Source organism: Trichechus manatus, unplaced genomic scaffold (assembly GCF_000243295.1).
Source record: "Trichechus manatus latirostris isolate Lorelei unplaced genomic scaffold, TriManLat1.0 scaffold00257, whole genome shotgun sequence".
Taxonomy (NCBI): Eukaryota; Metazoa; Chordata; class Mammalia; order Sirenia; family Trichechidae; genus Trichechus; species Trichechus manatus.
Genome location: NW_004444193.1, coordinates 1,286,072 through 1,313,942, shown reverse-complemented (window position 1 = coordinate 1,313,942; position 27,871 = coordinate 1,286,072). Strand labels below are relative to the sequence as shown.

The following is a 27,871-nucleotide window of genomic DNA, read 5'->3' as shown; positions in this document are numbered from 1 at the left end:
AGTGTTTTATAATTTTCTTTGTAAAGGTCTTTTACATCCCTGGTCAGATTTATTCCTAAGTATTTTATCTTTTTAGGGGCTATTGAAAATGGTATTCTCCCACTCTTAACGAGAGCGCGTTCTGTTGTCATCCCGGTCAGAGCAATCTGTAGTAGTAACCGAGTACCATTAGTTCTTTTGGTCTCAGGCTGGAGGAGACTGTGGTTCATGTGGCCCATTAGTCCTTTGGACTAATTGCTTCCTTGAGTCTTTGGTTTTCTTCACTATCCTTTGCTTCAGACGTTAAGAGACCAATAGTTGTGTCTTAGCCACTCACAAGCTTTTAAGACCTCAGATGCTACTCACTAAACTAGGATGTAGAACATTATCTTTATGAACTGTGTTACTGCCAGTCATCCTAGATGTCCCCCAAGACTATGGTCCCAGTAACTGAGTCCCACGAGGTGTTTGGTTATGTCTAAGAAGTTCCATAACTGTGCCCCTTATATGCTCTGTTATATGTATGAGTATACATGTAGCACATACAAGTATATATGCAGAAATATCCATAACCATATGTATATATGCATGCAGGTATATGACATCCTATACTTATTTAGCATATATATCTAGCTATGTCTCTATTCACAGTTTTTTGTTTGATATTACTGTTATTGCAGGATTGTATAGATTACAGTATTTACTGTAGTTGCACTTATTTCTTGTGTAACCCTCAGTATCTTCCATTGCTTTGGTCAGGTTGTGCTGACTTTCTCCATATTGTATATTGCCTTTGCCTTGACCAGATTTAACATGTGTCTATTATCTAGTTAGTGATTCTCCTCCCTCCCCGTCCTACCCCTGGTAATCATCAAAGAATGTTTCTTTCTATGTGCAAACCTTTTCTTGACATTTTATAGTAGTGGTCTTATACAGTATTTGTTCTTTTATTTCAGTCAGCATAATGTGCTCCAGATTCATCCATATTGTGAGATGTTTCACCGGTTCATCATTATTCTTTGTCATTGCATAGTATTCTGTTGTGTGTATGTACCACAGTTTATCCATTCATCTGTTGATGGCCACATAAGTTGCTTCCACCTTTTTGCTATTGTGAATAATGCTGCAGTGAACATAGGTGTGCATATGTCTATTCATGTCGTGGCTCTTACTTCTTTAGGGTATATGTCCAGGAGCGGGATTGCTGGATCTATGGTATTTCTATTTCTAGCTTTTTAAGGAAATGCCATACTGTTTTCCATAGTGGTTATGCCATTTTACATTCTCACCAGCAGTGTATAAAAGTACCAATCTACCTACAACCTCACCAGCATTTGTTGTTTTCTGTTTTTTTGATCAGTGCCGTTATTGCTCGGGTGACATGGTATCTCATTGTAGTTTGATTTGCATCTCTCTGATGACTAATGATCACAAGTATCTCTTCATGTGTCTGTTAGCTGCCTGAATGTCTTCTTTGGTGAAGTGTCTGGTCATGTCGTTTGCCTATTTTTTTTCCATTTTTTAATTGCATTGTTTGTCATTTAGTTGTTGAATTTTTCTACAAATTTTGCAGATTAGACCCTTGTCAGATATGTCATTGCCAAAAATTTTTCCCCAGTCTGTAGGTTCTCTTTTTATTATTTTGGAGAAGTCTTTTGATGAGCATAAGTATGTAATTTTTAGGATGTCCCAGTTGTCTAGTTTATGTTTTGCTGTTTGTGCATTTTTAGTTATGTTTGATAGTCTATTTATGCCATAAATTAGGGCCCCTACCTTTGTCTCTGAATTTTCTTCCATAAACTTTATAGCTTTATGTTTTATATTTAGGTTTTTGATCCATTTAAGCTATAGCATTTTTGACTCTACCTCCATTTTAGTTTGACCACCAAGATTACAGTCTCATGAGAAACTTCTAAGTCTACATAGTTTGTTAGACAGTACATACCCATTGCTGTCAAGTTGATTCTGACTCATAGTGACCCTATGAGAGATAAAGTTAGATAAGTACCATTTGCTCACCTCACAAAAATCCTCAGAAGCTAGATGAAACAGTTTGGACTTAATATTATCAGCATTTTGTATTACTGAGTGCAAGAATAACGTGATGAAAGAGTAGTTTGTTTATTATCTAGACGCTATGGGCAAATGATAGAAAGCTGGGAGTGTAATAAATATCTGACAAATTTGATAAATGAATAATGCTCTGTTATAGGGAGAGGGTGAGGGCCTGTGCTTAGAATACAGTGCACATGTTACTGTGTGTTGGATAAGAATCTCTTTAACATAATTTAAATGCTATCATTTTGAATTAATGAAAATTAGAAAAGTGTTGAAGAAGAAACTTTATATGTGAGTATAATGTAAAATTGAGTGTAGAGTAAATAGAAACATGGAGAAGTTGTAGATTTCAGTAGTCATCATCTGTGTATAGGTAGTTATTTCATTCATCTTGGATTTTTCATACAGTGGCCTTCAACATTTCTTCTGACATCACCACATAAAGAATGATAATATTCGATAATACTTGTATGGCATGCTGGGAGTGAAGGGTAAGACTTCTGGGCAGGGGATATTTGAGCACCCCAGGCCCTTACTTATGGCCCAAGGGCTGAGGGAGATCAGTTCTCAACATACCTGGAACCCGTGGAGCATGCCAGCAGAGAACCTCTGCTCTAAGGAACAAGCAAAGGCCAAGAATAAGTACTTCCCTACTGAACACTCTGCCACTAATCAGGGAAGGAAGCCAGCATACTTTGAGCAATAAAACGAAGTGTCCTTAGATCTGGCCTTTTCCTCAGTGACTGACCTCTTAGATCCCAGGTACCTGTGCTCTCCAGTGTGAGTTCAGTATTATCCTTCCTTTACTTTTTTTAAGTGGAAGGTCACTGTCTGTAAAACTTTCTTAAAATCATCGCTGTTATTATCTATCCCCCTAACAGAATGACCATTATCTTTTTACAGCTCCTTTGCACCTGGCTTGTTCTTCCCCTTCGTGTGAGGCGGTGGGTGCGTGACTTTCACAACCACATTGACCACCTAACTCCCTTACCTCATGATTCATTCCTGTCCTGTGCTTTAAAAAATATTTTCTTTATTTGGTTAACATAGTTTTAAAAAATTAGGTCTCCGTGGGTGAATAAATTTTCGTTTTTGTTTATTTGTTTGTTTTTTGGTGGTTGTTATTTTGCAAAGTAAAATAGAGGATTCTTAAAATCTAAAACACAAAAACCCATTGCTGTCAAGTCAATTCTGACTCACAGCAACCCATAGGACAGAGTAGAACTGCCCCATAGGGTTTCATATAGTAGGGAAAATTCATAATTCTGGCAACTCACTAATGAAAGCACATAAAAAACTTTAAGAACACATTAAATGTTAACTTTACCAACATTTTCTTTGTAGGTGGAAAAACTGGTGGATTCGTGGAATTCTTACTCTAACTATGATTTCGTTGTTTTTCCTGATCATCTATATGGGATCCTTTATGCTGATGCTTCTTGTAAGTCTGTTCATAATTTTTCTCAGTGTCCCTTGCTTTGTTTTCCAGCATTATATATGGTTGAAGTAATTTGAGTATGTCCCAAAAAAGAAGGTAATTCAAGACTTGGCCGTTGGTAGCAGCAAATTCAGTTCCTTTAAATGTCTTCTGGTTCATGAAATGATCTGGACTCATCTTTTCCATTTGGAAAATAGCCATTCAAATTGTCCATTCAGCAGATACCGAATGTACATAATAGATGCATATCTACTATGTGTCATACATTGCGCCATGCATTAGATACAACAGAAACACACATACACACACGCTACTTCAACATAAATTACTATTAGCTGGATCTCTGACCTCAAGGAACTCAGTCCAGTGGCAGAGACACACAATTAACTACATGAATAAATACTATGGTACATAAGTGGGGTAATTCCTATGATAGCATTTGTTAGGAGAACACAGCAAAAAAAAAGGCACCTGATCCAATCTGGGCGAGAAGTCAGGAAGGGCTTCCAGGAGAGGTGATGCCAAACCCAAGTCCTGAAAAAGGGACTGAGCAGCGAAAGGCATTGTAAGTGGGAGCATCATGGGAAAAATATAGAAATAATGAGAGAATGTGGTCCATGGCTAGTTGTACATGTGGAGGGTGCCCTGGGGTAAGACTGGAGAGACAGGTAGAAGTCATCCTACTGACTTTTGTTGTGTATAGGAAGTGCAAGCTTTGAAGCCAAACAAGTATTTTAAGCTCTTTATTCATTCATTTAACAAATGTTTCCTGATGCCTGCTATGTGCTAGGCACTACACTAGTTCTGGGGTATGATATAGTGGTACTGAGAAAGACATACCTCTCCTTGCCCTCGTGGAGCTTGCTGCCTACACACTAGAGAATCAATCAAGTATATAAACTACAGTAAGTATTTGAGAAAAAGAATAGGATGCTATGAGAGCAAAGGGGGAGCTGAGAGACTTTCCAGAAGCATTCTGTCAAGCATATGAGTTGTGATCTGAAGATTGAGTTAGTCAGGTGAACAGGTGAGGTTAGGGGGAGGATTGTCACAGGCAGAGGATTCCTCTTTACAAAAGCCTTGATGTCTAAAGAAGCATAAAACATTTGAAGCCCACCGTGGTGGGAGTGAGAAGAAGAAGCACATTTGTTCAACAAATTTGTCACTTATTCTGTGTTGAGCATAGTTTTGTGTGAAGGGTGCAAGCCTGCTCTAGGGTATGCACTGGCTCTCTCTTTTGTTATTATTCTCTTTTCCATCACAGTTAATTTAGCCTTTTCTTGTACGTTGACTTCCCTGTTCTCTGAATGCTCTTGCCCACCTTTAGGGATATATTTACCCATCTCACCTACCTCCCTTCCCCCATCAATCGTATTCATAGCTGATAAGCTTATGGGCAATTTGCTACCATTTTCCCTTTCTTTTATGAAAGATTAGGTTTTGAAGTGAAATTAGACACGATTAAAAAAAAAATTCCATCAATCCCTGAAACTACCGAAAGCAGTTCTTATAAGCGTCACAAAGCCTGTTTCACTTTTCTGTTTATTCTCTCATTAATTTTGTATTTCCTTGTGGATATCAAGGAAACAAAAATGAATAAGAAATTACTTTCTCTGGTTTGTTCATTTGCTGACATTTTAAAGTGCTTTTTCTTACAAAGGAAGAATGGATAATGGATAGGACCAAGTTAGTATGGGGTCAGAGCCTGGAGGCCAGGTAGAAAGACATGGGTAGCCATCTGCGGGTGATGATTTGAGGAAAGGGCCCCTGCTCCAACTCTTCTTAGTCTCTGAACCTGCCAGGGGCTGAAATGATCACCATTTGCACTGGAACTTGGACATTTAACTCTTCTATGGTCCATGGTATACATGGCGTACTACCCACTTTTTCTGGCTCTTGGGTTCTTTGGTAGTATACTTTCACCACTGAAGGTATTTGCTGCCCTTCAGTGGGTACAAAGGAGCCCTGGTGGCACAGTGGTGAAGAGCTACAGTGAGCTAACCAAAAGGTCAGCAGTTCGAATCCACATCTGCTCCCTGGAAACCCTATGGGACAGTTCTCCTCTGTCCTATAGGGTTGCTATGAGTCAGAATTGACTCGACAGCAATGGGTTTTTTTGGTGGGTACAAAAGACCGCCTTAAAGTGTTAAAAAGCAAAGATGTCTCCTTGAAGATTAAGGTGCGTCAAACCCAAGCCATGGTGTTTTCAATCACATCATACGCATGTGAAAGCTGGACAATGAATAAGGAAGACTGAAGAGGAATTAATACCTTTGAATTGTGGTGTTGGCTAAGAATATTGAATGTAGCATGGACTGCCAAAAGAATGAACAAATCTGTCTTGGAAGAAGTATGGCCAGAATGCTCCTTAGAAGCAAGGATGGCAAGACTTCATCTCACATACATATTATCAGGAGGGATCAGCCCCTGGAGAAGGACATCATACTTGGTAAAGGGGAAGGTCGGTGAAAAATAGGAAGACCCTCAACAAGCTGGATTGACACGGTGGCTGCATCAGTGGGCTCAAGCGTAACAACGATTGTGAGAATGGTGCAGGACCAGGCAGTGTTTCGTTCTGTGGTACATAGGGTCACTATGAGTCGGATCTGACTCAGTACCTGACGGCAACAGTGGGTACTTGCATAACAGTGAAGGTGAAAGAAACATTAGTTGAAGCAAAATACCCAGGGTATGAGGCTTGCAAGTAAGGTAGTGCAAGCAGCAAGTGTGATTGGGTCAAAATTTTGTCTCTTTTGGCTTTTGTACCCCTAGATAAGCCTTATATGCATATTTATGTTTTCCTGTGTGATAGTTAGGGAGCCCTGGTGGGTTTTGTTTTGTTTTTTTGTGTTATATTTGGAAAACCAGAGGTTCCTCATGTAACCTAATGGAAGGCGCCACAAAAACATCAGCAACCAAAGTCCGGTGGTGAAGATGGGCGACTGCTAAGTATGGATTTAAGAATCTTAAAAGTTCTGTGGTAACCATGTAGTATCAGATCATAGTTCTCAAAATCCATATTACCACCAAAAATGTAAACATACTTCATGACTCAGCATGCTTCCATTAATGAGAACACATGGTATTAAAAAAAAAATTAAAACAGAAAATAATTGGACTTTGAAAGGGTTTAAGTAGAGGATGTGTGCTGACCACTTTTCAGTGCTGTGACGTGAGTGGGCAGGCCTGAGGAAGAAGGGAGCGAGCTTAGGGCGCGGAATTCAGCAAGGATTGTGGACAAAGGACCCTTTGAGTTCGACCTGGAAGAATGTCAGGGAGGAGGAAGCACTGTGACAAAAGGTCCAGAGGAGTAAGTGTTTCAGAACAAGGCAGGTGATGCCTTTGAACCTAGAAAAACAATTGGGAATCAGATCCGGAGGGCCTTGCCGTGCTATATAAAGAAGTTTGGATTTTATTTGGAAAGCATTGAAAATATGGGGCACCATTTGAGTTGTTGCTCCCTTTTAGAAGATATGCTGACTAAAGCTTGTTTGGTGGGTTCCCTTGTGAATAAGTTACATTTTTCTCCAACTAAACTCTGTGGTGGGATAACTAGGGCAAGAATTTATGGATGAAGACTATTTTTAACCACTCTTTTGGTGCCATAATGCAAAACACTTTCAAAGAAATGCTTGCCTATTTGAATTCTGATATTTTTTTTTTTGAGAGAGTCATAGCATGCCTAAAGTAATTGAGGATTTTTTTGTGTGTATTTTTCTACTGTGAAAGGAAAATATGGTTTTGTTATAAGTTGTTTGCTTTGATGAATGTAATCAGAGATGGAAATAAAAATATTAAAGATCTAGTTAAAGTAGGTTTGAACTGTTATTGCTCTTATTTAAGTTTATTGCATATGTATGCACAAACATACATACACATATGTGTTACATTTATATAATATTTATGTTAAGAAAATGTAGCTGGAGGTATATATAAATACATATATGTATGCATATATACATACACACATACGTATATACCATACATATATACATACACTGTTGGTACTCGATACTGCTTTTATGTGTTTAAGATCTTAATTACATTCATATCCCCAAGTAGATCATTTATATTTTGAGAAGTACACATTGAATATAGTTTGCATTTGCATTATAATATCAGCACTCAAAAATGACTAATTCAAGATATTTTTATTAAAACCTTATTTCTAGGATATGATAGCTACTATTTTAAGATGGAATTCATACTCATTTTCCTTAAAATAAATAAAATATAGTACTTTGATTGTTGTTTTCACAGATTGGAATCACGCTTTCTAAGTGATGGAGTTATTAAAGCATATTTTGATTTAAAGGCAAATGTGAACATATAAAAGACGTTATAAGAGTTCCCCTCCCTACCTTCTGGGATACTCTTAAATAATAAGTTTTAATTTACATTATATGATTTACTCTAAATAGGGTGTTTAGTTTTTTCTCCACTGTGAGAGTTGTAAAAATATATTTAAAACATTTTGGAAAAGAGATATTAAAAATTGCCATCGACCTTATCGGTAACCAGTAAAATCCAATTAATACTGCCTGTCTTAGTTTCCTAGCACTGCTGTAACAGAACCACCACAAGTGTGTGGCTTTAAAGAGCAGAAATTTATGCTCTCACAGTTTAGGAGCTAGAAGTCCAAATTTAGGGCGCTGGTCCTTGGGGAAGGCGCTCTCTCTTTTGGCTCTGGGGAGAAAATCCTTGTCTCAGCTTCTGTAGCCCCCACCTTCCTCAGTTCCTCCAAGATCCTACATGTACTTCTGTCTTCCCCAGCCTGTGCTAGCTTGTCTTGGGGCCTAATCTGCTGTTTTCTATCTTTTTCTCTCTCACTGATATGGCCTCATTAACATAACAAAGAAGCCAAAGTTATAGAGGGGTTAGGAGTCTAACACATCTTTGAGAGACACAATTCAATCCACAACACTGCCATTTGATACATTTCCTTTTAACCTTTTTGTCCTTTTATGTTTTAAAACTCATGGTTATAATCATAATGTGACTAAAATGCATACCCTGCTTTCTAAACTAAATACTATAGCAAATATTTTGTTTTGCTCCCTGGTCTTTATAATCACTGGTTCTAATAGATACATCTATACAGTAGAATATAGTACATCATAAATTACTGAAACCATTGTTATTTTTAGACTTCAGGTTATTTTTTGGTTTTTCTTTATTGCAAAAAGCACTATCCTGAACATATTAGAGCATAAAGCTTTCTTCACATGTTGTATTATTTTTTTAGACTAAATTTCCCAAAGTGAAAGGAAATAGACACTTTTACTTGGATGACCTATAGGTATCATAGTTCAAACTTATCATGGTCAAATCTGGACTTATATTCTATCCCCCACCTATCCTGAATAAATCTACTTTCCCAAGCCTTCCTTGGTGTTGTTCTGTGTTCCCTCCTTTCCCTTAGCCCCCTAGTTTCTTCAGTCACCAAATTCAGTCAGTTCTGCCTCCTCACTATTGCTTATGCCTTGTCCTCCAGCCATCTTCCGCTGTCCTCCTTTAGATGCTCATCAACACAGGGTGTCACCTTGCCTGCCTTACCCTCTCTACTTTTTGCTGGCCCTCCAGTTTTTCCACCTCTTTTATCCCCTAACAATCACATATGATCATGTCATTTCAACTCCTATGTGCATTCTTCATGCTGTTTCCTGTAATCACATGACCTCATCTCTCTACACTTCTCACGTCTACCTTTGTGTTCCAGCAACTCTGCACTACCTGGAGTTCCCTCTTCTCCTACATACCTGACTCTGCATATCCTTCTCCTCTACCCCATGAGCTGCTGGCAGGTTTATCTGCCTGTACTCATAACCATTTAACCTTTTGACTATTTCCACATGGTATTGTAGTTGTGTGTTTTCTCCCTGATAGACTATACCTCTCTGAGAACAGGTGCACTGTATTATTTCTGTCTCCTCATTTACTATCACACAGTCAGCATTTCAGTTATTGCTTATGAATTTTAAGGCTCTTAACACATTAATTGGGCCAACAGAGTCCTACCAGTTTTCATTCCTGCTATTATTGATGGCATGGTGCATTAGTTTCTGTGTAATCACCCATCCCTGGAATAGATACATATACTTGAAGGATTTTTAACTATAGTATTTTGATTCCCCATTGTCTAATTTTCCCAGAAGTTCCACATTCTATTTGCAAGCTATAATTGACAATCGTATAAATGTTAGTGTGTGCTATTAAAAATACATTTTCTTCCTCTCTCTGTAAAATACATAGTGCTAATAATGGTTCTCAAGAAAATTTCTCAAGAAATTACATCAGTGCATTTGATGTTTTAAAATCCCGTTTGGTTCTACAAATAGCATGGCTTTACTATTTTATCATAACATCTAGCATTTTTCCATTCCGTGATTATTTCTATAAAAAATAAAACAGCCTTCGATATTATATATGAAGTTTATTTGAAGGACAATGCTTAAATTCCCTTGCTCTTTATAACACATTTAAGACTTTTTCTTAAAAGTACTATTTATAGTAGTTTGATGTAATATTTTTTATCATGTGGCTGAAGGGCCACATTTACCTTTTTTAAAGTGTTTGGTTGACCATGTAATCAGTATAATGGAGGAAAGAAGGAATATCCTGAGTAGTAGGCTTGGGAAAGCTAGTTTGTGGAAATCTTGGGTCATTAAAAAGAAATCCCAGGGGGCAGGGAAACTAGAATACTGGAAATGGTACAACAGAATGGAATGAACAAAAATGATGACATGTTGTGAAAAATGTAACCAATATTACTGAATAATTAGTGTAGAAATTGTTAAATGGGAACCTAATTTGCTGTGTAAACTTTGACCTTAAGCACGATAAAATATTATTTAAAAAAAAGAACAAAATCCCAAACTATACCCTTGGCCAGGGTTTGGCAAACATTTTCTGTAAAGGACCTGTTAGTAAATATTTTAGGCTTTTGAGGGCCTATATGTATCTCTGTCATATAGTCTTTGTTTTTTTTTTTTTTTAATTTTTTTTAAAAAAAAATATTTTTATATTTTAATAAAATGTAAAATCCATTTTTAGATCAATAGCTGTGCAAAAACAGGTCCTTGGGTATTTACAGGTTTAAAATGTTAGTCTGTTATATTCACAAAGATTTTAACCCCTTAGTTCATGGCAGTAAGTGTTCCATTTGCTGTTTGCTCCTTGAGTCTTGGAATTGACTAAAGCCAAGCACTGGATATGATGCTACATCTTCAGAGATTACCTTCACCTTGCAGCAGTTGGAAGGACTGCTAAATAGACTATCAAAAAGGGATTACTGACAGAATTTCAAATTCCCATGGAATCCAGGCTTTTGGAACCATTGAGGCTGTATGAACTTCTGAAACTACTGTCCTGAGATAATCTTTAAACCTTAAACCAAAAATATCCCCTAAAGTTTTCTTTAAACCAAACAATAGTTTAGCTTAATTAACAATGAACGTCTGTCTTGAGCATTGTGATGTTTTAAAGAACTATCTGTATGAGATCAAATTGACAACAGCAACTGGAAAGATTAGATAAGAACCTTAGGGGGCAGTGAGTTTATTTTAAGGGAGAGGAACAATTCAGAACAGGAGGGGAAGAATGGTTGCACAACTTGAAGAATGTAATCAATGTCACTGAATTGTACGTGTAGAAATTGTTGAATTAGTGTACATTTTGCTGTGTATATTTTCAACAACAATAAAAGGGGGGAGGGAGGATTCCTAAGTACAAACCCATTTTCTAGGCATATATTTAGGACACTGCAAACAGAACTGCATAAACTCAGTTGACTGGCCAGAGTTGTCAGAAGTACAGAAGGCCACTTATAATTTGCCATTCATCAGCGAGGTAGCTGGCTATGGGAGAGTTGGCGCAGCTGGAGAATGAAAGGACCATGCTCAAACTCTTGGGTGACTGGATAGAAGATATTTTAGATGTTTGTCTTAACAATATCTTTATGCTTGGCAAGTATACCAGAATACGTGGTTAAAAATCTATAAAAGCAAACTTTCACGTACAGTTATTTTCCTAGGGTAACCAATGGAAAATCTCAAGAAACAAAGAAGTAGTAGTAATGGATAAAATCTAGTCATGTGTGACCAACTAGACCATCCCTCAAACTTTAAACTACAGTGCCACCCCTCACTCAAGGAAAGATTTCACAAACCTTTTGAGTAAAACATTGTTTTGCTTGACCTTTTGGGACATCACTTGACTGCAGAGACCTTGACTTGAATTTTTTACTACTGACATTCAGAATAATTAAAAATAGGTAGAGTAAGTTTATTTATATACGTGTGTGTGTGTGACAACAACTACATTGTTAAATGTTTAAGAACAAATGTAAATACTAAGAAATACCTATCGATATTTTATCTTTGTTTCAGGTTCTGGGCATCCAAGTGAAATGCTTCCATGAAATTATCACTATAGGTTATAGAGTCTATCGTTCTTATGACCTGCCATGGTTTAGAACACTAAGCTGGTAAGTCACTTCAAACTTTTTCAGATATCTGATTCTTTTCTAAAGTTTGTACAGGAGGTATCATGACCAGTCAGTACCCATTTAGTTGAGCTTATAGATTGATTTTGGGGAAAGATAAATGAAAAGAATGTAATTGAAATTTGAAAAGAAGAAAATTACCTTTTTCCCTACTACTCCAACACAACTATTTTCATATCTCATTTTTCAGTCTTTGTAAGATATCTAATTTACATTGCGTATGTCTGTACCATTCTTGTCCTTTTAAAAAAACTCAATATTATATTACACATATCTTTATACCTTTATAATTATTATTTTAACATAAAGTTTAATTCTCTAAAATAATACAAATCTATAATTTTTTTTGCTTTATTTCCCCTCAGTTGATATGAGACTGCTGAAAATATTGTATAGATATTGTATAAATACTAGTGCATGTAAAGTTAGTTAAAAATCACCAAATGATTATATCTTTTTAAAATTTTTCAGGTATAATTTTAGCTCTCAACACCTTAACAAGGAAACATGATAATATGCTAATTCACATTTAACCTAATTGGCCATGTCTTTTAATATATTTGTTTGATTAGTATTAGCCAGAGTGTTATTAATATAGATGTATCACCTTTGGGATTTAGAATAGTAAAAAAAGTTTCTTAATTTTGGTGATTGTATTGCCTCATTTAGATCCTATTTTTCCATAGAGACATCTTTCTAAAACAACAAAAATAACAGCAAGTAAATTATTATAATGGATGTATAAAGAGTAAGCTGATTTTTCCTTCTAGCAAGTTTCTTCATGAGTGGCATGTTAGGTAGATAAAGTAATTAGAGAATAATTAAATGCTAGACCATGCAGGATTGATTCTAAGTGTAGGAAAAAAAAAAAAAAAAGATAGATGAGAATGGGCTCCAGTGATTCTAGAAGGGTTCATGGAGGAAGTGAGATACAAGCTGGCACTTGAAATAAAGACAGGGTTTGGCTAGATGGAGTGTTCTGGGTTGAGGAAGCAGCACCCATAAGGTTTTAGAAGTGGGGCACATGTGCATGTACCACAGATGGTGAGATATCATGAGCAGAAGGCATTTTCTGAGGGATAATGGGCAAAGGGTTCGACTGGTAAGGTAGAAGGGTCTCGATAGCCTTACAGAGGAGTCAAAGATGGTTTCTATTGCAGGACAAAAGAAAAATGGTAATACAGTTGATGGGAATGAAAATCCTTGCCCTCTACTCTGGGAATATCAGTCCCTGTCAAGTCGATTCTGACTCATGGTGACCTCATGTGTGTCAGAGTAGAACTGTGCTCCGTAGGGTTTTCATGGCTGATTTTTCAGAAGTAGATCACCAAGCCTTTCTTCCAAGGTGCCTCTGGATGGATTCGAACCACCAACCTTTTTGTTAGTAGCTGAGTGCTTAACCATTTGTAGCACTTAGGGACTCCCACTCCAAGAATAGTTGAGTCTAATTCCATAAGTGAGTACTAGTGGGAAACGACCCCTTTCCTTTCCACTGTCCTAGCTAGTTAGGACCCTCCCCTTCAAAGGATGAACCAAGGAGGAACTCTATGGCAGTGTTTCTCAGCAGTTTTCTGGCCCACACAAGCTCCCATCAGTGTGGGTTACCCCATGACTTGGGGAGGGGAAATATTAGAACTCGGGAGACAGGAGGTGACTTATGTACTTTGTAAAAGCTGCTCCTAGAGATTTATACTGGCTGCCGCCTCCCATCCCCCACTGGTGTCCCTTAAGAATCACTGCTCAACTGGAGTCCATCTGGAGCATTGAGAGGAGGGAAGAAGATGCCCATTTGTGCAGGGCAGTGGGGAGAGAGGTTGAATTACCTCTCCCTTCCTTCCCTTTTAATCTTCCTTAGGGCAGGTGGGAATTTGTCTTAGGATCTCTACTATTAAAAAGTATTAGAGTTGTGAGTGGTTGGGAATGAATCTATTACGAACTTAATAGCTTGTGTGTGTGTGTGTTGCACAAGCATGCTATATAGTATTTTCTATATTGTTTCCTAATCATCTGTCTCTACCTAGATTTTGAGCTGATTAAAGGCATGAACTATATTTGTTAAGTTTCTATAGACTGATAAGTTTGAAATTAGGTTTAAAACAGGAAAATAGCATTTTGGAGGAGTAAATCCTAAACTGGTCTTTTGAACTGGGTCTTGGTTTTTCTTTGTGCGGTCATCAAAATGTAGGAAATCTGTTGAGGGGGAAAAAAAGCTTAGAAGATAAAAAAACTGTTTTTTAATTATAGGTACTTTCTACTGTGTGTAAACTACTTTTTCTATGGAGAGACGGTAGCTGATTATTTTGCTACATTTGTTCAAAGAGAAGAGCAACTTCAGTTCCTCATTCGCTACCATAGATTTATATCATTTGCCCTGTATCTAGCAGGTAAGCTAAGGAAAATAATTCTGTATTGGTATGTAGCTAATATATGTTTATTTTATTTATATTATTTAAATTTATAACAGCCTTTATTTGTTCCATGTTATTCCAACTTCTCTTTTCAATTTTTTTTTCTATTTATAAAGCCATTTCTTTCGTCATGGTTTCAAATAGCAATTACTCCCTGATGGTGCTTAAAAAGTACTTGATTAATAATCACTTCATATATTTGAAAGTTTCTTTGCAAATTGAGGTAAAGAAACTTTCAAATATATGAAGTGATTATTTGCCAGCTACAATTTACAAAGAAATTTGTGTGTGTGTGTGTGTGTGTGTGCGCGTGCGTGCACACATGTATACATATATGTATCAAACCCACTGCCATCGAGTCAGTTCTGACTCATAGTGACCCTATAGGACAGAGTAGAACTGCCTCATAGGGTTTCTAAGGCTGTAATCTTTCCAAAAGCAGACTGCCACATCTTTCTCCCACAGAGCGGCTGATGGGTTCGAACTGCCTACCTCTTGTTTAGCAGCCGAGTGCTTTAACCACTGTATCACCAGGGCTCCTCTCTCAATACATATAGTCTCTAGGAAATAGAGTTTTTGTATAGAATTAATTGGGTTAGTTATTTTTCCTTGACATGGTTTATTAAACATACAACTTTGTTTATAGTATGCTGAGCCACAAGTTGTCATGATTTTAGATGCTTAGGATAAAGTTAGAATTAACAGATTTCTTTTCCAATCTGTTTTGGAATTGGTAAATAAAAGTTTACCAACCATAAAAGAAAAAACATCTAATAATTGATTTTTAAACATACTTCTTAAAAGCCAGATTGCTGACGCCAATCTTGGCTCCGCGACTTAGGAGCTGAGGAAACTTTAGTAAATTTTATTAATTTTTCTACCTCAGTTTCTTTGTAAAGTGAGTATAATAATAGTACTTACCTGACAGACTTGTAAAGGAGTTATGTATATAAAGCATTTAGAACAGTGGTTGGCACTATTTAAATATATGCTGTTATCGTTAATTTTTACTTTTAAAGGTGGAAATGAAATTTATTTTGAGTTTTCACTTTAGCTCTTAATAGTCTTCATGGTAGCCTTAGGAGTTTCTCAATAAAGAAATTCTTCTGTCAGTACAGTTTGGGAAATTGAATATAGTATAGGTAATTCCATATTCCATTTCTCATTAAACTGAAAATACACAGAGTAAGTCTGGCATTTCATTCAGTAATTGTGATGTTGTACATCTTGGTGCCTCTAGTTTAATAAAGACCCCATCAGACCCTGAGCTCTGTTTTGTTTCTTACTGTAGAAAGCCAGAAAATGAAACACAATCTGAAATGACAGTGGAAGTTTCCAGATAATAATTTTTTGGGAATGACCTACATTTTCCGGAAAGGTTTTCCTCTTTTTACATTTAAGGTTTTCATTCAGTCCAGTTTTATGCCTGTATTACTTCATTTTTGTGAATTATTGCTTATATACCTAAGGAAAGTACAATTCTGAAAATAGTTTCTGGAATAACTTCTATTCTTTCAAGGGCAAAAGAAATTATTCATTTTAAGGTAGTCAGCCCATTTTAAATTTTCATCAGTCTAGAAGGATTGTGATTATAGAGAGATAATGTTGACTGATACCAGCTAAGAAGATTTTACTAAAATGTTCAAGAACTTGGAGAATAAAACACTTAACTCTAGTTCTGTGTTTATCAAAGCATATCTGTGACATTTTTTTCTTGGTAGAAACTGCAAATTGAATTTATTTTGTTAAATGTGAAAGTAGACTTTGGGATGGATTCCTGACTGTCACAGGAGAAAAGAATATAATATTTGCTCAGCTTTTATTTAGACTAAGAAGATTTCATTTCTCGTATTTTAATTTTAGAAATAAATACAGGTAGTCCTTATGATACGTTTGAGTTACAACTAACCTTACTTAAAGACCATCCAGTTTTTTTATTTTTGTGTATCTTATCATTTAGTAATATGTACTACATACAATGTTGCATCATGTAATTTGCTGATGTCATCATTCTCATACCAATCCCCAAAGACAAAGGAAGATTGGATTTATAAAGATACTGATAATAAAAGCCAATAATAATGAAAACTAAAAAAAAACAAATTGAGGTACTCGATTTACATCAGATTTTGATGTATTACATCAGATATGATGTATTCGTTGGAAGGGAACCCCTTCGTAAGTGGGGAGTTTTCTATATTAGCTAGAAAATTGTCTATGTTGACTTTTATTATTGAATTCAATGATTTTACTTTATTTCATGTAATTATTCTTATAATTATTTGATACTAAAATTATGAATAAGTAAAAATATAAATCATTTGTATCATTAATATATGTACATTAGTTTTTAAAAATCAAATAGTTTCAAAGACTTATAATGTAAACAGCCGCTTGCACCCACCTCTCAGCCTCATACCAAAGAGATTTTAGAGCTGTTTCTTGTATTTTTCCATTTTCTAAGCGTATGCTTATTTCTTAATTTATTTGAGATATTATCTTTTGACATCCTGTTACAACCTGTCTCACTTCTCCTTTATGCTCTTCTTAGTTTTTTATAGTCGTTGTTTACATAATTAAATGGGTACTTAAAATATTCTTTCCTGTAGAGCCAAATAGTATCTCTGATTACATTTCCGTTCTTTTACAACTTTTTGTTTTTTCCTGAAGTTAATAACTGCCTTACCTTCTTTTTTCCACATTTGTCATTTCCTGTGTTAGTATCCTTAATTTCGTCTTCAAATCTGTCACATGTCTACGGGTAGTTTTTTCAAAGTTCACACAAATCAGATAGTTTATCAAATCTTTCTTTTTCTATAGACCTCTGTCCCGTAGCCCTGTGCATTCCTTTTTCAGTTGGGACTGGCTGCTTGTAGGTCTACAGCCTACCTGTCATCATGATTTAGACACCCCACTTCCCATTTCTTCTATCCCGCATCTTCCAATTTCTCAGTTACCATCATTTTGCTAAAGCTTGACCTTCAGTAGTTTCCTATGAAATGGTGACCGGAAGGTAAAGGTCTTGTGTTCATACGTACCTAAATATGTCTTTATTCTGTTCTCACAGTTGATTGGTTTGACTAGGAGTCGCCCTTATTATTGCTACACTCTTTATATCCAGTTTAGAAACCCAGGCCTCATCCATTCAGTCCACTGAGCCTTTTCTGTTCTCTAGAAAATATCTCTAGTTGTGATTTCTCAGGTCTGCTAAGTCATCCATCTGCTCTCCAGCTTCGAAAGTTTGCTGACAGTTGTCTTCTGGTATCCAGAATTTCTTCAATTCTCTTTGTTCTTATGGAGTTTTGCCTTAATTTTTTAAAATGTTATTTTAATGGAATACCAGGAGGGAATAGAAATAAATACACCTGATCAAGTTACCATTTTAAAATAAGAATACTTAGCTAGTCCCCCCCGCCGCCACCACCACCCCTGGCTTAGAACAACTATTATTTTCTCTCACGGTTCTGTAGACTGCCTGGGTTTAACTGGGCAGTTCTAACTTCCAAAAAAAACTAATTGCCATTGAGTTGATTGTGACTCATGGGTGACCCCATGTATGTCAGAGAACTGTGCTCCATAGGGTTTTCAATGGCTGTTTTTCAGATGTAGATCACCAGGCCTTTCTTCTGAGGCAGTCCTGGGTGGACTTGAACCTCCAGCATATTGGTTAGCAGCCAGTTGTGTTAACTGTTTGCACCACCCAGGGATGCCAGTCAGATGGAAGCCAGTCATTTGAAGGCTTGAGCGGGCTGGCCATCTGAGATGGCCCACTCTCCACATGGCTGGAACTCTCACATCAGGGCATCTGGGCTCTCAGTGAAGAGTGTGCCAAGAGCCAAGTATTCCAAGAGTCCTTAACTAGCTTTTTTTTTTTTCCTTAGCTGGTTTTTAAAAGTGAACACATAATGTATACCCATTGTAAAAATTCAGACTAAGAAAGTGTATTCAGTGAGATCTCCCTTCTACCACAGACCCTCACATACTATCTGCAGGGGCTTACTACCGTTAACTTTTGTGTATTATTCCAGACATATTCTGAGTAGTCTAGCTTATATGTTTATATCTCTCTATTTTTTTATACAAATGAGAGCAGACTATTCTGCTATTATATACAGACTATTTAGTACCTGTTTTTTTTTTTTTTTGGTTTCTTTTTGCTGTTTATAATTTTCAACAGCTTTTATAATTTAAGAGATTCTGGAAAATCTTCGGTGAAATACAAAAGCTACATTAACTTTTGTTTTTGACTTTTTTATTGTGCTTTAAGTGAAAGTTTACAGTTCAAGTTAGTTTCTCATACAAAAATTTATACACACATTGTTATGTGACCCTAGTTGCTCTCCCTATGCTGTGACAGCACACTCCTCCTTTCCACCCCGGATTCCTGTATCCATTCAACCAGCTCTGGTCCCTTTCTGCCTTCTCATCTCGTCTCTGGACAGGAGCTGCCCATTTAGTCTCATGTATCTACTTGAGCTAAGAAACACACTCTTCACAAGTATCATTTTATGTCCCATAGTCCAGTCTAATGTTTGAAGACTTGGCTTTGGGAATGGTTTTAGTTTTGGGCTAACAGAGAGTCTGGGGGCCATGTCTTTCGGGGTCCCTCCAGTCTCAATCAGACCATTAAGTCTGGTCTTTTTACTAGAATTTGAGTTCTGCACCCTACTTTTCTCCTGCTCTATCAGGGACTCTGTTGTGTTCCATGTCAGGGCGGTCATTGGTGGTAGCCAGGCACCATCTACTTCTGGTCTCAGGCTGATGGAGTCTCTGGTTTATGTGGCCCTTTTGTCTTGAGCTAATATTTTCCTTGTGTCTTTGGTGTTCTTCATTCTAGTACCTGTTTTCAATACTTAATGTCACTTTATAGGTGGTTTTATATCAGCCCATCTAGATCTATCTCTCTGCCTCATTTTTTTCATATCTGTAGTATGTCTGAGTTACATCTGTATGGATGTACATATGGCAATTTCTGATGGGCAGAATATTAGCATATAAGGCAACTAGTATTTCCTTGGCTTACTTTCCCTTTTGGTTTGCTGAAACTTATACTTGAGAATAGCTTTTCAGTAGTGTAATACATTTTCTTTATTGTTTCTTTTATGCATTTTACACACAATAGCCTCCCAACCAGCCCTCTTCTAGTGATTGTTTGCTTCATACATTAAATTTTCTGACTCTACTTTTATAAAATGAAATTCATTTCTCTTTTTCTAAGAATACACTGACTTACGCCATAGAAATAGCTTGTTGTGTGCCACTGAGTCTCTTCCGGCTTATAGCGACCCTGTGTGACGGAGTAGAACTGCCCCATAGAGTTTTCTACAGTGTAATCTTTACAGGAGCAGTTCGCAAGGTCTTTTTTCCTGTGGAGCGGCTGGTGGGTTCTCGTGGGTTCAAACCACCAACCTTTCAGTTAGCAGCCGAGCACTTAAATCATTGCGCTACCAGGCTCCTTAGAAATAGCTTACCACTGGCTGCTTTAGGCTCATAGAATCGCGAAGCTCATTGAAAGTCAGTCAGAGCCATTCTTTCAACATGTCTTTGAATGCTTTCCAAGTGCTAGGTACTGTGGTTGGTGTTGGGAACACAGAGGGAAATAAGGCCAAGAGTGTGCTTTTCTCACAGCTGGAGATAACACAAGTCCCTGGTTCAGTGCGGAAATGTGAACAAGGACCGGCAGTAACATGAAAACGGGTGAGGAGGGCCCTGCTCTGACGGAATGGGAAGACCGCAGAAGACCTTCGAGAAGAGATGGCAGAAATGTGAAGAGTAAAGAATAAATAGGCGTTTGTCTGGTGGATGGTGGGAGAGGCATTCCAGGCAGAGGGGATAGCTGTGCAAGACATGGAAATGAGAGAGGATTGCATGTTCTGGGCCGGCAGCAGGACTAAAGATCAAATAGTAGACAGGAGCCACGCTTTGAAAGTCTGTGTATGTGGTAAGGGTTTGGACTTTATCCCTGGGAAACCGTTGGATGACTTTAAGCTAAGCAATGATATAACCAGGTTTGTAGTGAAATAAAAGATGGACTGGGAGATGTTAGCAAGGAGACTAGATAGGAAGCTCTGTTGTAGTTCTTATTAAATATAGTAAGGGCCTGAATCATTATGGCTCATATTTAACCCTTTCATTAACAAATTTTTTTAAAATATATGTAATGGCATGTGTTTTCAGTATTGGAATGCATGCTTACTAAAATGAGTGGGTTTAAATTTTTGGTTGGTAATATGGATTTTGAGAAATATGACCTGGTAATACAAGCCACCTGTAAGGCTAGTGACGCTCTGGCGCCACCAATCTGTGGCAAGACAATATACTGATAAGAACTAAACAGAGAATTTATTGCGGGTACCTTTCCATTAGGTTACATGGAGAACCTCTGGTTTTCCCAATATGACTCAGAAAAGCCAGAACAAACCCATCGAACAAACCCATCAGGGCTTTCTAACTATCACACAAGAAAGCCGTAATTATGCTTACAAGCCTTATCTCACAGAAGGAAAAGGAAAAAAGTCAGAAGTTTACAAAATTAACACATCCAGGAAGCATCACCTAATAGAATGCTCAGCCTACACAACAATGAGGCTTCAGCTCCAGTCTGCTGAGCTTCACACATTTCAAAAGGGACCCACCTTGACACTAAATGCATTAGAACCAAAATAACATACTACCTGCAAGGTCCAGAGGCATAAAAAGTGTCTGGTATACCATTAAACCAATAGTTACTACTAAGTGGACTGTAAATTAAAAAAAAAAAAAAAAAAGTGGGCCAGCTTGGAACCCATCTATACTTTATGGTTGTCTATGAAAAAATGTTTTTGTATGCCAGATTATTTGCTTAAAACATACTTTGTGTTGAGATGGTTTTAGATTCGCATGTAGTTGTAAGAAATAATAGAAAGATCCCTTGAACACTTTGCTCAGTTTCCCCCAATGGTAACATTTTGAAAAACTATAGTATGGCCTGAACAGAAGATTTCAAAGGGTGGCTCGAGAAGACAAAGAATTTTAATGAAATCTGCAAAGATATGGAGTTAGAAAACCAAAAGGGAAGAACATGCTCGACGTTTCTCAAGCCGAAAGAACTGAAGAAAAAATTCAAGCCTCGAGTTGCAATATTGAAGGTTTCTAAGGGGAAAATATTTAATGATGCAGGAAGCATCAAAAGAAGATGGAAGGAACACACAGTCACTGTACCAAAAAAGAATTGATTAGTGTTCAGCCATTTCAGGAGGTAGCATATGATCAAGAACTGATAGTACTGAAAGAAGTAGTCCAAGCTGCCCTGAAAGCATTGGAGAAAAATAAGCCTCCAGGAAATGACAGAATACCAACTGAGATGTTTCAGCAAACAGATGCAGTGCTAGAAGTGCTCACTCGTCTATGCCAAGAAATTTGGAAGACAGCTGCCTGGCCTATTAACTGGAAGAGATCCATGTTGGTGCCCATTCCAAAAAAAGGTGATCCAACAGAATGCAGAAATTATCGAACAATATCATTAATATCACATACAAGTAAAATTTTGCCGAAGATCATTCAGAAGCGGTTGCAGCAGAACATCAACAGGGAACTGGCAGAAATTCAAGCCAGATTCAGAAGAGCTCACATAACGAGGGATGTCATTGTTGATATCAGATAAATCTTGGCTGAAAATAGAGAATACCGGAAAGATGTTTGCCTGTCTTATTGACTGTACAAAGGCATTTGACTGTAGGGATCATAACAAATCATGGATAACATTTTGAAGAATGGGAATTCCAGAACACTTAATCATGCTCCGAAGGAACCTGTAACATATACCAGGAGGCAGTTGTTCAAACAGAACAAGGAGATACTGCATGGTTTAAAATCAGGAAAGGTGTGTGTCAAGGTTGTATCCTTTCACCGTACTTATTCATTCTGTATGATGAGCAGATAATCTGAGAATCTGGACTATATGAAGAAGAATGGGGCATCAGGATTGGAAGAAGACTCATTAACAGCCTGCGGTATGCAGATAACACAACCTTGCTTGCAGAAAATGAAGAGGAAGCACTCACTGATGAAGATCAAAGACTGCAGCCTTCGGTATGGATTACGCCTCAGATAAAGAAAACAAAAATCCTCAACTGGACCAATAAGCAACATCATGATAAACAGAGAAAAGATTGAAGTTGTCAAGGATTTCAAATTACTTGGTTCCACAATCAACACCCATGGAAGCAGCAGTCAAGAAAACAAGACATTGCATTGAGCAAATCTGCCGCAAAAGAGCTCTTTAAAGTGTTGGAAAGCAAAGATGTCACCTTGAAGACTAAGGTGTACCTGACCCAAGCCATGGTGTTTTCAATCACCTCATATGCATATGAAAGCTGGATGATGAATGAGGAAGACTGAAAAAGAACTAGGGCCTCTGAATTGTGGTGTTAATGAAGGATATTGAATATACCGTGGCCTGCCAAAACAACAAACAAATCTGTCTTGGAAGAGATATAACCAGAATGCTCCTTGGAAGCAAGGATGGCAAGGCTTCATCTCATGTACTTTGGACATGTTATCAGGAGGGACCAGTCCCTGGAGAAGGACATCATGCTTGGTAAAGTAGGTGGTCAGTGAGAAAGAGGAAGACGCTCAACAAGATGGATTGACACAGTGGTTGCAACAGTGGGCCCAAGCAAAGCAGCAATTGTGAGGATGGCACAGGACTGGGCAGTGTTTTGTTCTGTTGTACATAGTTACAATGAGTCAGGACCAACTCGAAGACACCTAACACTAACAACATAGTATGGCCTGTATATGGCCCTGTTAGACCATAAGCCCCAACATGTATCTTCCTTATTTGTTTATCTCACAATAATGTTACAATGTTGAAAGGTCCTGTCAAAATTTTAGTTCTGCTGCAGTGGTCACATGACTTTGAAAAGTACAAGTCTTAGCAGATAATTTAAAAAGCAGAGACAGACTCAGCTCTGTCATTGACATTGAATTTTCTTAAAATAAAATTTAGATATCTCTGGGTCTGACCTCCTCATTGATGCCCACAGGATTAAATGACTTATTTAATATCACACAAAATGATTCACTGAGTAGGTCCCCAAAGTCATTCTGACATTTAGATGATTTTGTTATAAAATGAATTTCAGTGATAGCAAAGAGGAAATCAGAAAGACTGAAAATAATAGGACAAATATTTTCTTTATAGTCTAGACTCCTGGTCACATTGGTACATTGGATTTAAGGCTCTTTAGAAACCAGAGCAGCCATGTGATTAATTGTCCAGCAGTGATTGGTGAATTAGCTTATGGTGTTTGACCTTAATATCGTCACCTTACTGTTTGTAGTCCTGGTGGTGCAGTGGTTAAGAGGTTGGCTGCTAACCAAAAGGTTCGAATCCACCAGCTGCTCCTTGGAAACCCTATGGGGCAGTTCTGCTCTGCCCTATAGGGTTGCTAAGAGTCAGAATCAACTCAATGGCAATGGGTTTACTATCTGTTTAGCCAACCAGAGTATTATATTATGTTTAATAGTTTTTTTTATGCATGACTATTTTTAAACACCATTTTAATTTGTTTAAAACCTGTAAGCAAAAGATGAGACTGAATTCAAGAAAATTGATGGACATATAAAATTAACTTTAAATTATAACTAAAATTAATCATAAGGTTTTTTTTTTTTTCTTTTAACATCCTGGTTGTCTTTTACATCAGAGGATATTGATGAGATCTTTAAAGAAAGGTGTCATGAATAATTGTTCACAAAGGATTATATCTCCAAAAACCCTTAGACTACTAAACTATAGTAAATTTTTTTTTAAAAAACCTGTTACCGTCAAGTCGATTCCAACTCATAGCGACCCTATAGGGCAGAGTAGAACTGCTAAGTAGGGTTTCCAAGGGGCGGCTGGTGGATTTGAACTGCCGACCTTCTGGTTAATAGCTGAACGCATAACCACTACACCTCCAGGGCTCCACTGCTAAACTATATAGACATGCCAGTATTTTAAACCTTAAGGTTTTACACCTGAAGATCACCATGTAGATTTAAAGAAACCCTTTCTTTATCTTAGCTAATAGGTTGATTTGGATGACAGTTTCTGCAGTGGATACTCACTTAAAACCAACAACTCAATTGTAGTTTAGTGTTTGAATATGGACACATAAAGCATTGTGCTTCTGAGTTTATTTAATATGATATTGGAAACTTCTTACAGTTTTAGATGAAAAATATAACCAAGTGAAAAAGAGAGTGTCTTAGTCATCTAGTACTGCTATAACAGAAATACAAGTGGATGGCTTTAACAAATAGAAGTTTATTGTCTCATAGTTTAGGAGGCCAGATCAGGGCGCCAGCTCCAGGGGAAGGCTTTCTCTGTTGGCTATGGGGGAAAGTCCTTGTCATCAATCTTCCCCTGGTCTAAAGGGACCCCAGGTCCAAACAACACACTCCGCTTCTGGTGCTTTCTTGGTGGTAGGAGGTCCCTCTCTTCTTGGCTTGATTCTCTCTTTTATATCTCAGGAGAGATTGACTGAAGATGCAAGCTAATCCTGTAGATTGTGTCTTGCCTCATTAACATAACTGCCTCTAATCTTGCCTCATTAACATCGTAGAGGTTAGGATTTACAACATATAGGAAAATTACGTTGGATCACAAAATGGAGGATAACTACACAATACTGGGAATCATGACTTAGCCAAGTTGATACACATTTTTGGGGAACACAATTTAATCCATAACAAGGAGGAATGAGCCAATAAGCTCCAGTATTCAATCCTTGGTCTGTCCTAATGTCTGCTTTTTGAATCAAGGGCTGTATGTGTTTAGTGAGTTGATTAATCAACAACAGTAAATTCTAAAAAATAACTTTATTTTTTCTTTATATTTTCTATCTCTTCGACTCGATTATGAGCTTCTGAAAGACAGTGCCTACCTACCTTATTCATATTTGTATCCTGGGTCTGGCATATCATTAAAAAAAAAAAAAAAAAAATTGCCATTGAGTAGAGTCCAACTCATGGCAACCCATGTGTGTCAGAGTAGAACTGTGCTCCATAGGGTTTCCAGTGGCTGATTTTCAGAGGTAGATTGCCAGGCTTTTCTTCCAGGACACCTCTGGATGGACTCAAACATCCACCCTTTTTGTTATATCATAAAGCCCAAAAAAACCAAACCCATTGCTGTTGAGTTGATTCCTACTCTTAGCAACCCTATAGGACAGAGTAGAACTGCCCTATAGGGTTTTTAAGGAGCAGCTGGTAGATTCCAACTGCCAACCTGTTGGTTAGCAGCTGAGCTCTTAAGCACTGTGCCAACAGGGCTCCATAAATATTTTTTTTAGTTGTTGGTACATCTTTCTAAAATTCCCTCTATTCTGTCCTTTGGGCTTTTTAGTATCTTTTTACCCCTTTACTTCTGTTTTCCTTAGAAATCTCATTCTCTTTTGTTCTCTTTGACTACACCTCTCTTTAGTCTGATGGATAACCAGCTCTCTCTAGCCACCTGATGAGCTCCTTGAGCCTGGAGAGCATGAGGTACACATCTTTGTTGGGACAGCACCAGGCGCAGTGCTGTGTACATAAATGGTGATGATCATTGAGTGTAATGGAACATAATTATATTGAAAGAGCTGCATATTTGAAAGCTTTAAAAATGTATACTTATATTTACAATACTGTAACAAACCCTATGATTTTAATTGGAAATACAGCCCTACAAATATTCTTTTGTTAATTGGGGTGTTCCTTTTAAAATAACGTTTAACCTTAGATATGCTAGGAAAACATTTGAAACCGCGCCCCCCCACCCCAAAAGTCAAAGAACTATATTATCTTAACATACCTAGGAGTCAGATAATTATATCCTTTGTTAGAGCACTCTAGAAAGCCACACACCACTGGTTAATTTAAAGGCAGAACTGGATCAGGTAGAAGTGAATTGGCAAGACTGTCCTGTATAAAATGTCCATTAAGAAAATATTGAATAATATGGCTGGTGATTTTGTTTGAAGAAATGCTTGAGAGTTAATGGTATTATATAATTTCCAGAAAGAGATAACTGTATATTTTGGAGTAGCATTTGTGGGAAGATAATTTATAGTTAATGCTGTTGAGAAATCCCCACGGCTGTGCCAGGAGAGTCAAGTGGTCTGTTTGGATGGAACGAGAGGTTCCAGCTGCATCTTCCCGTCTCTCTGCTTTGCCCTTTGCCCATTAGCCTCTGAACCAAGTCCATGTGCTGTCACATTTAACTATGGACCAATGGCAAAAAACAGCATAGAAATCACATCGTTACTTGAGCCACAAGATTAAGTCTACCTGCTGTAAAGGAAAAACTTTACAATGATAATTTCAAGAGTTATTTTATACAGCCAGTGATTCCAGTACCATGAATTTCATGCTCTAGTGCTCCCCTCTCCCTCTTAAAGGTGACGTATTGGTTTTCAGTTGTGCCTCTGCTCAGAAAAAGTTTACAAATTGCTTTTTCAGTCCAGTTTTGCATAGTGTTAATAAGTTTATTCTTATTCCCTAGTAGGTGACAAGTAGGATCTGGGGGTCAGTATGAATTCTCTTCTTTTGTCATCGTTCTTTATGCTTTGACATTTCAAATCAGTCATCAAAAAACAGCTAAAGGCAACTGCTGTTTGCTTATTTGCTCTGGAGAGGGTAGTAGCACCCTTGCCTAGTCTGTTGCATAGAATTGTTTCGGTAAGTTTAAATTAGATACACAAAGCCTAGTATTTATTTTATATGGGATAGAGCAGTTAACAATTCAGTTTCTAAGAGAACACACTTTCTGTAAAGATTTGCAGAATACAATACATTTGTGGATGTTTATCTGCAATTAAACTCGGTTTATGCATTTTCAAGATCCACCTCTGTGAAACTTTTATCTTTAGAAGTTTACTGTTATACTGAGCAAGAAGTGTTTTATATTGCCTCCCAATATTTTAGTATATGATTATTAAAACCAAAAAAAACCTATTGCTGCTGAGTTGATTCCAACTCATAGCCACCCTATAGGACAGAGCAGAACTGCCCCATAAGGTTTCCAAGGAGCTGCTGGTGGATTAGAACTGCTGACCTTTTGGTTAGCAGCCAAACACTTAATCACTATGCTCCATATGATTATTAGATTTCACTTAAAAAGATAGGAATTTTTATTTACTAAATTTTCATTGTAATAAATTTGTAGGATATAAATACAAACACAAATACTGTTTTTTAAACCTAGAAATTGAGAGTTATCATATTTTACTATAATTCATATAATGTTCTGAGAAATTTCAAATTACTCTTAACCTGAATCTTGCTGATCTAATTAAATATGGGTTTTTGGAACCACGTGACAATAGGATTCCTGACCTTATCTACTTCCTGGCCCTGTGATCCTCAGTAAATTAATAAAGCCCTTTATGCGTTTTCCTTCATCTGTAAAATGGAGGTAATAAAAGGTACCTACATCACAGGAATGTTGGAAGGATTAAATGAGTTAATACATGTAAAAAT

At 37.3% G+C, this 27,871-nt stretch overlaps 1 protein-coding gene across 1 annotated transcript in view; it reads left to right on the top strand.

Annotated features, from left to right (window-relative positions):
- CDS1 (CDP-diacylglycerol synthase 1) overlaps positions 1-27,871 on the top strand; it is an 86,955-nt gene that overhangs the window by 40,578 nt on the left and 18,506 nt on the right. Inside the window, exons 3-5 of the mRNA XM_004389707.1 lie at positions 3,382-3,478; positions 11,863-11,960; positions 14,223-14,362. Coding sequence (XP_004389764.1) covers positions 3,382-3,478; positions 11,863-11,960; positions 14,223-14,362 — 335 coding nt within the window. The remainder of the gene's footprint in view (positions 1-3,381; positions 3,479-11,862; positions 11,961-14,222; positions 14,363-27,871) is intronic.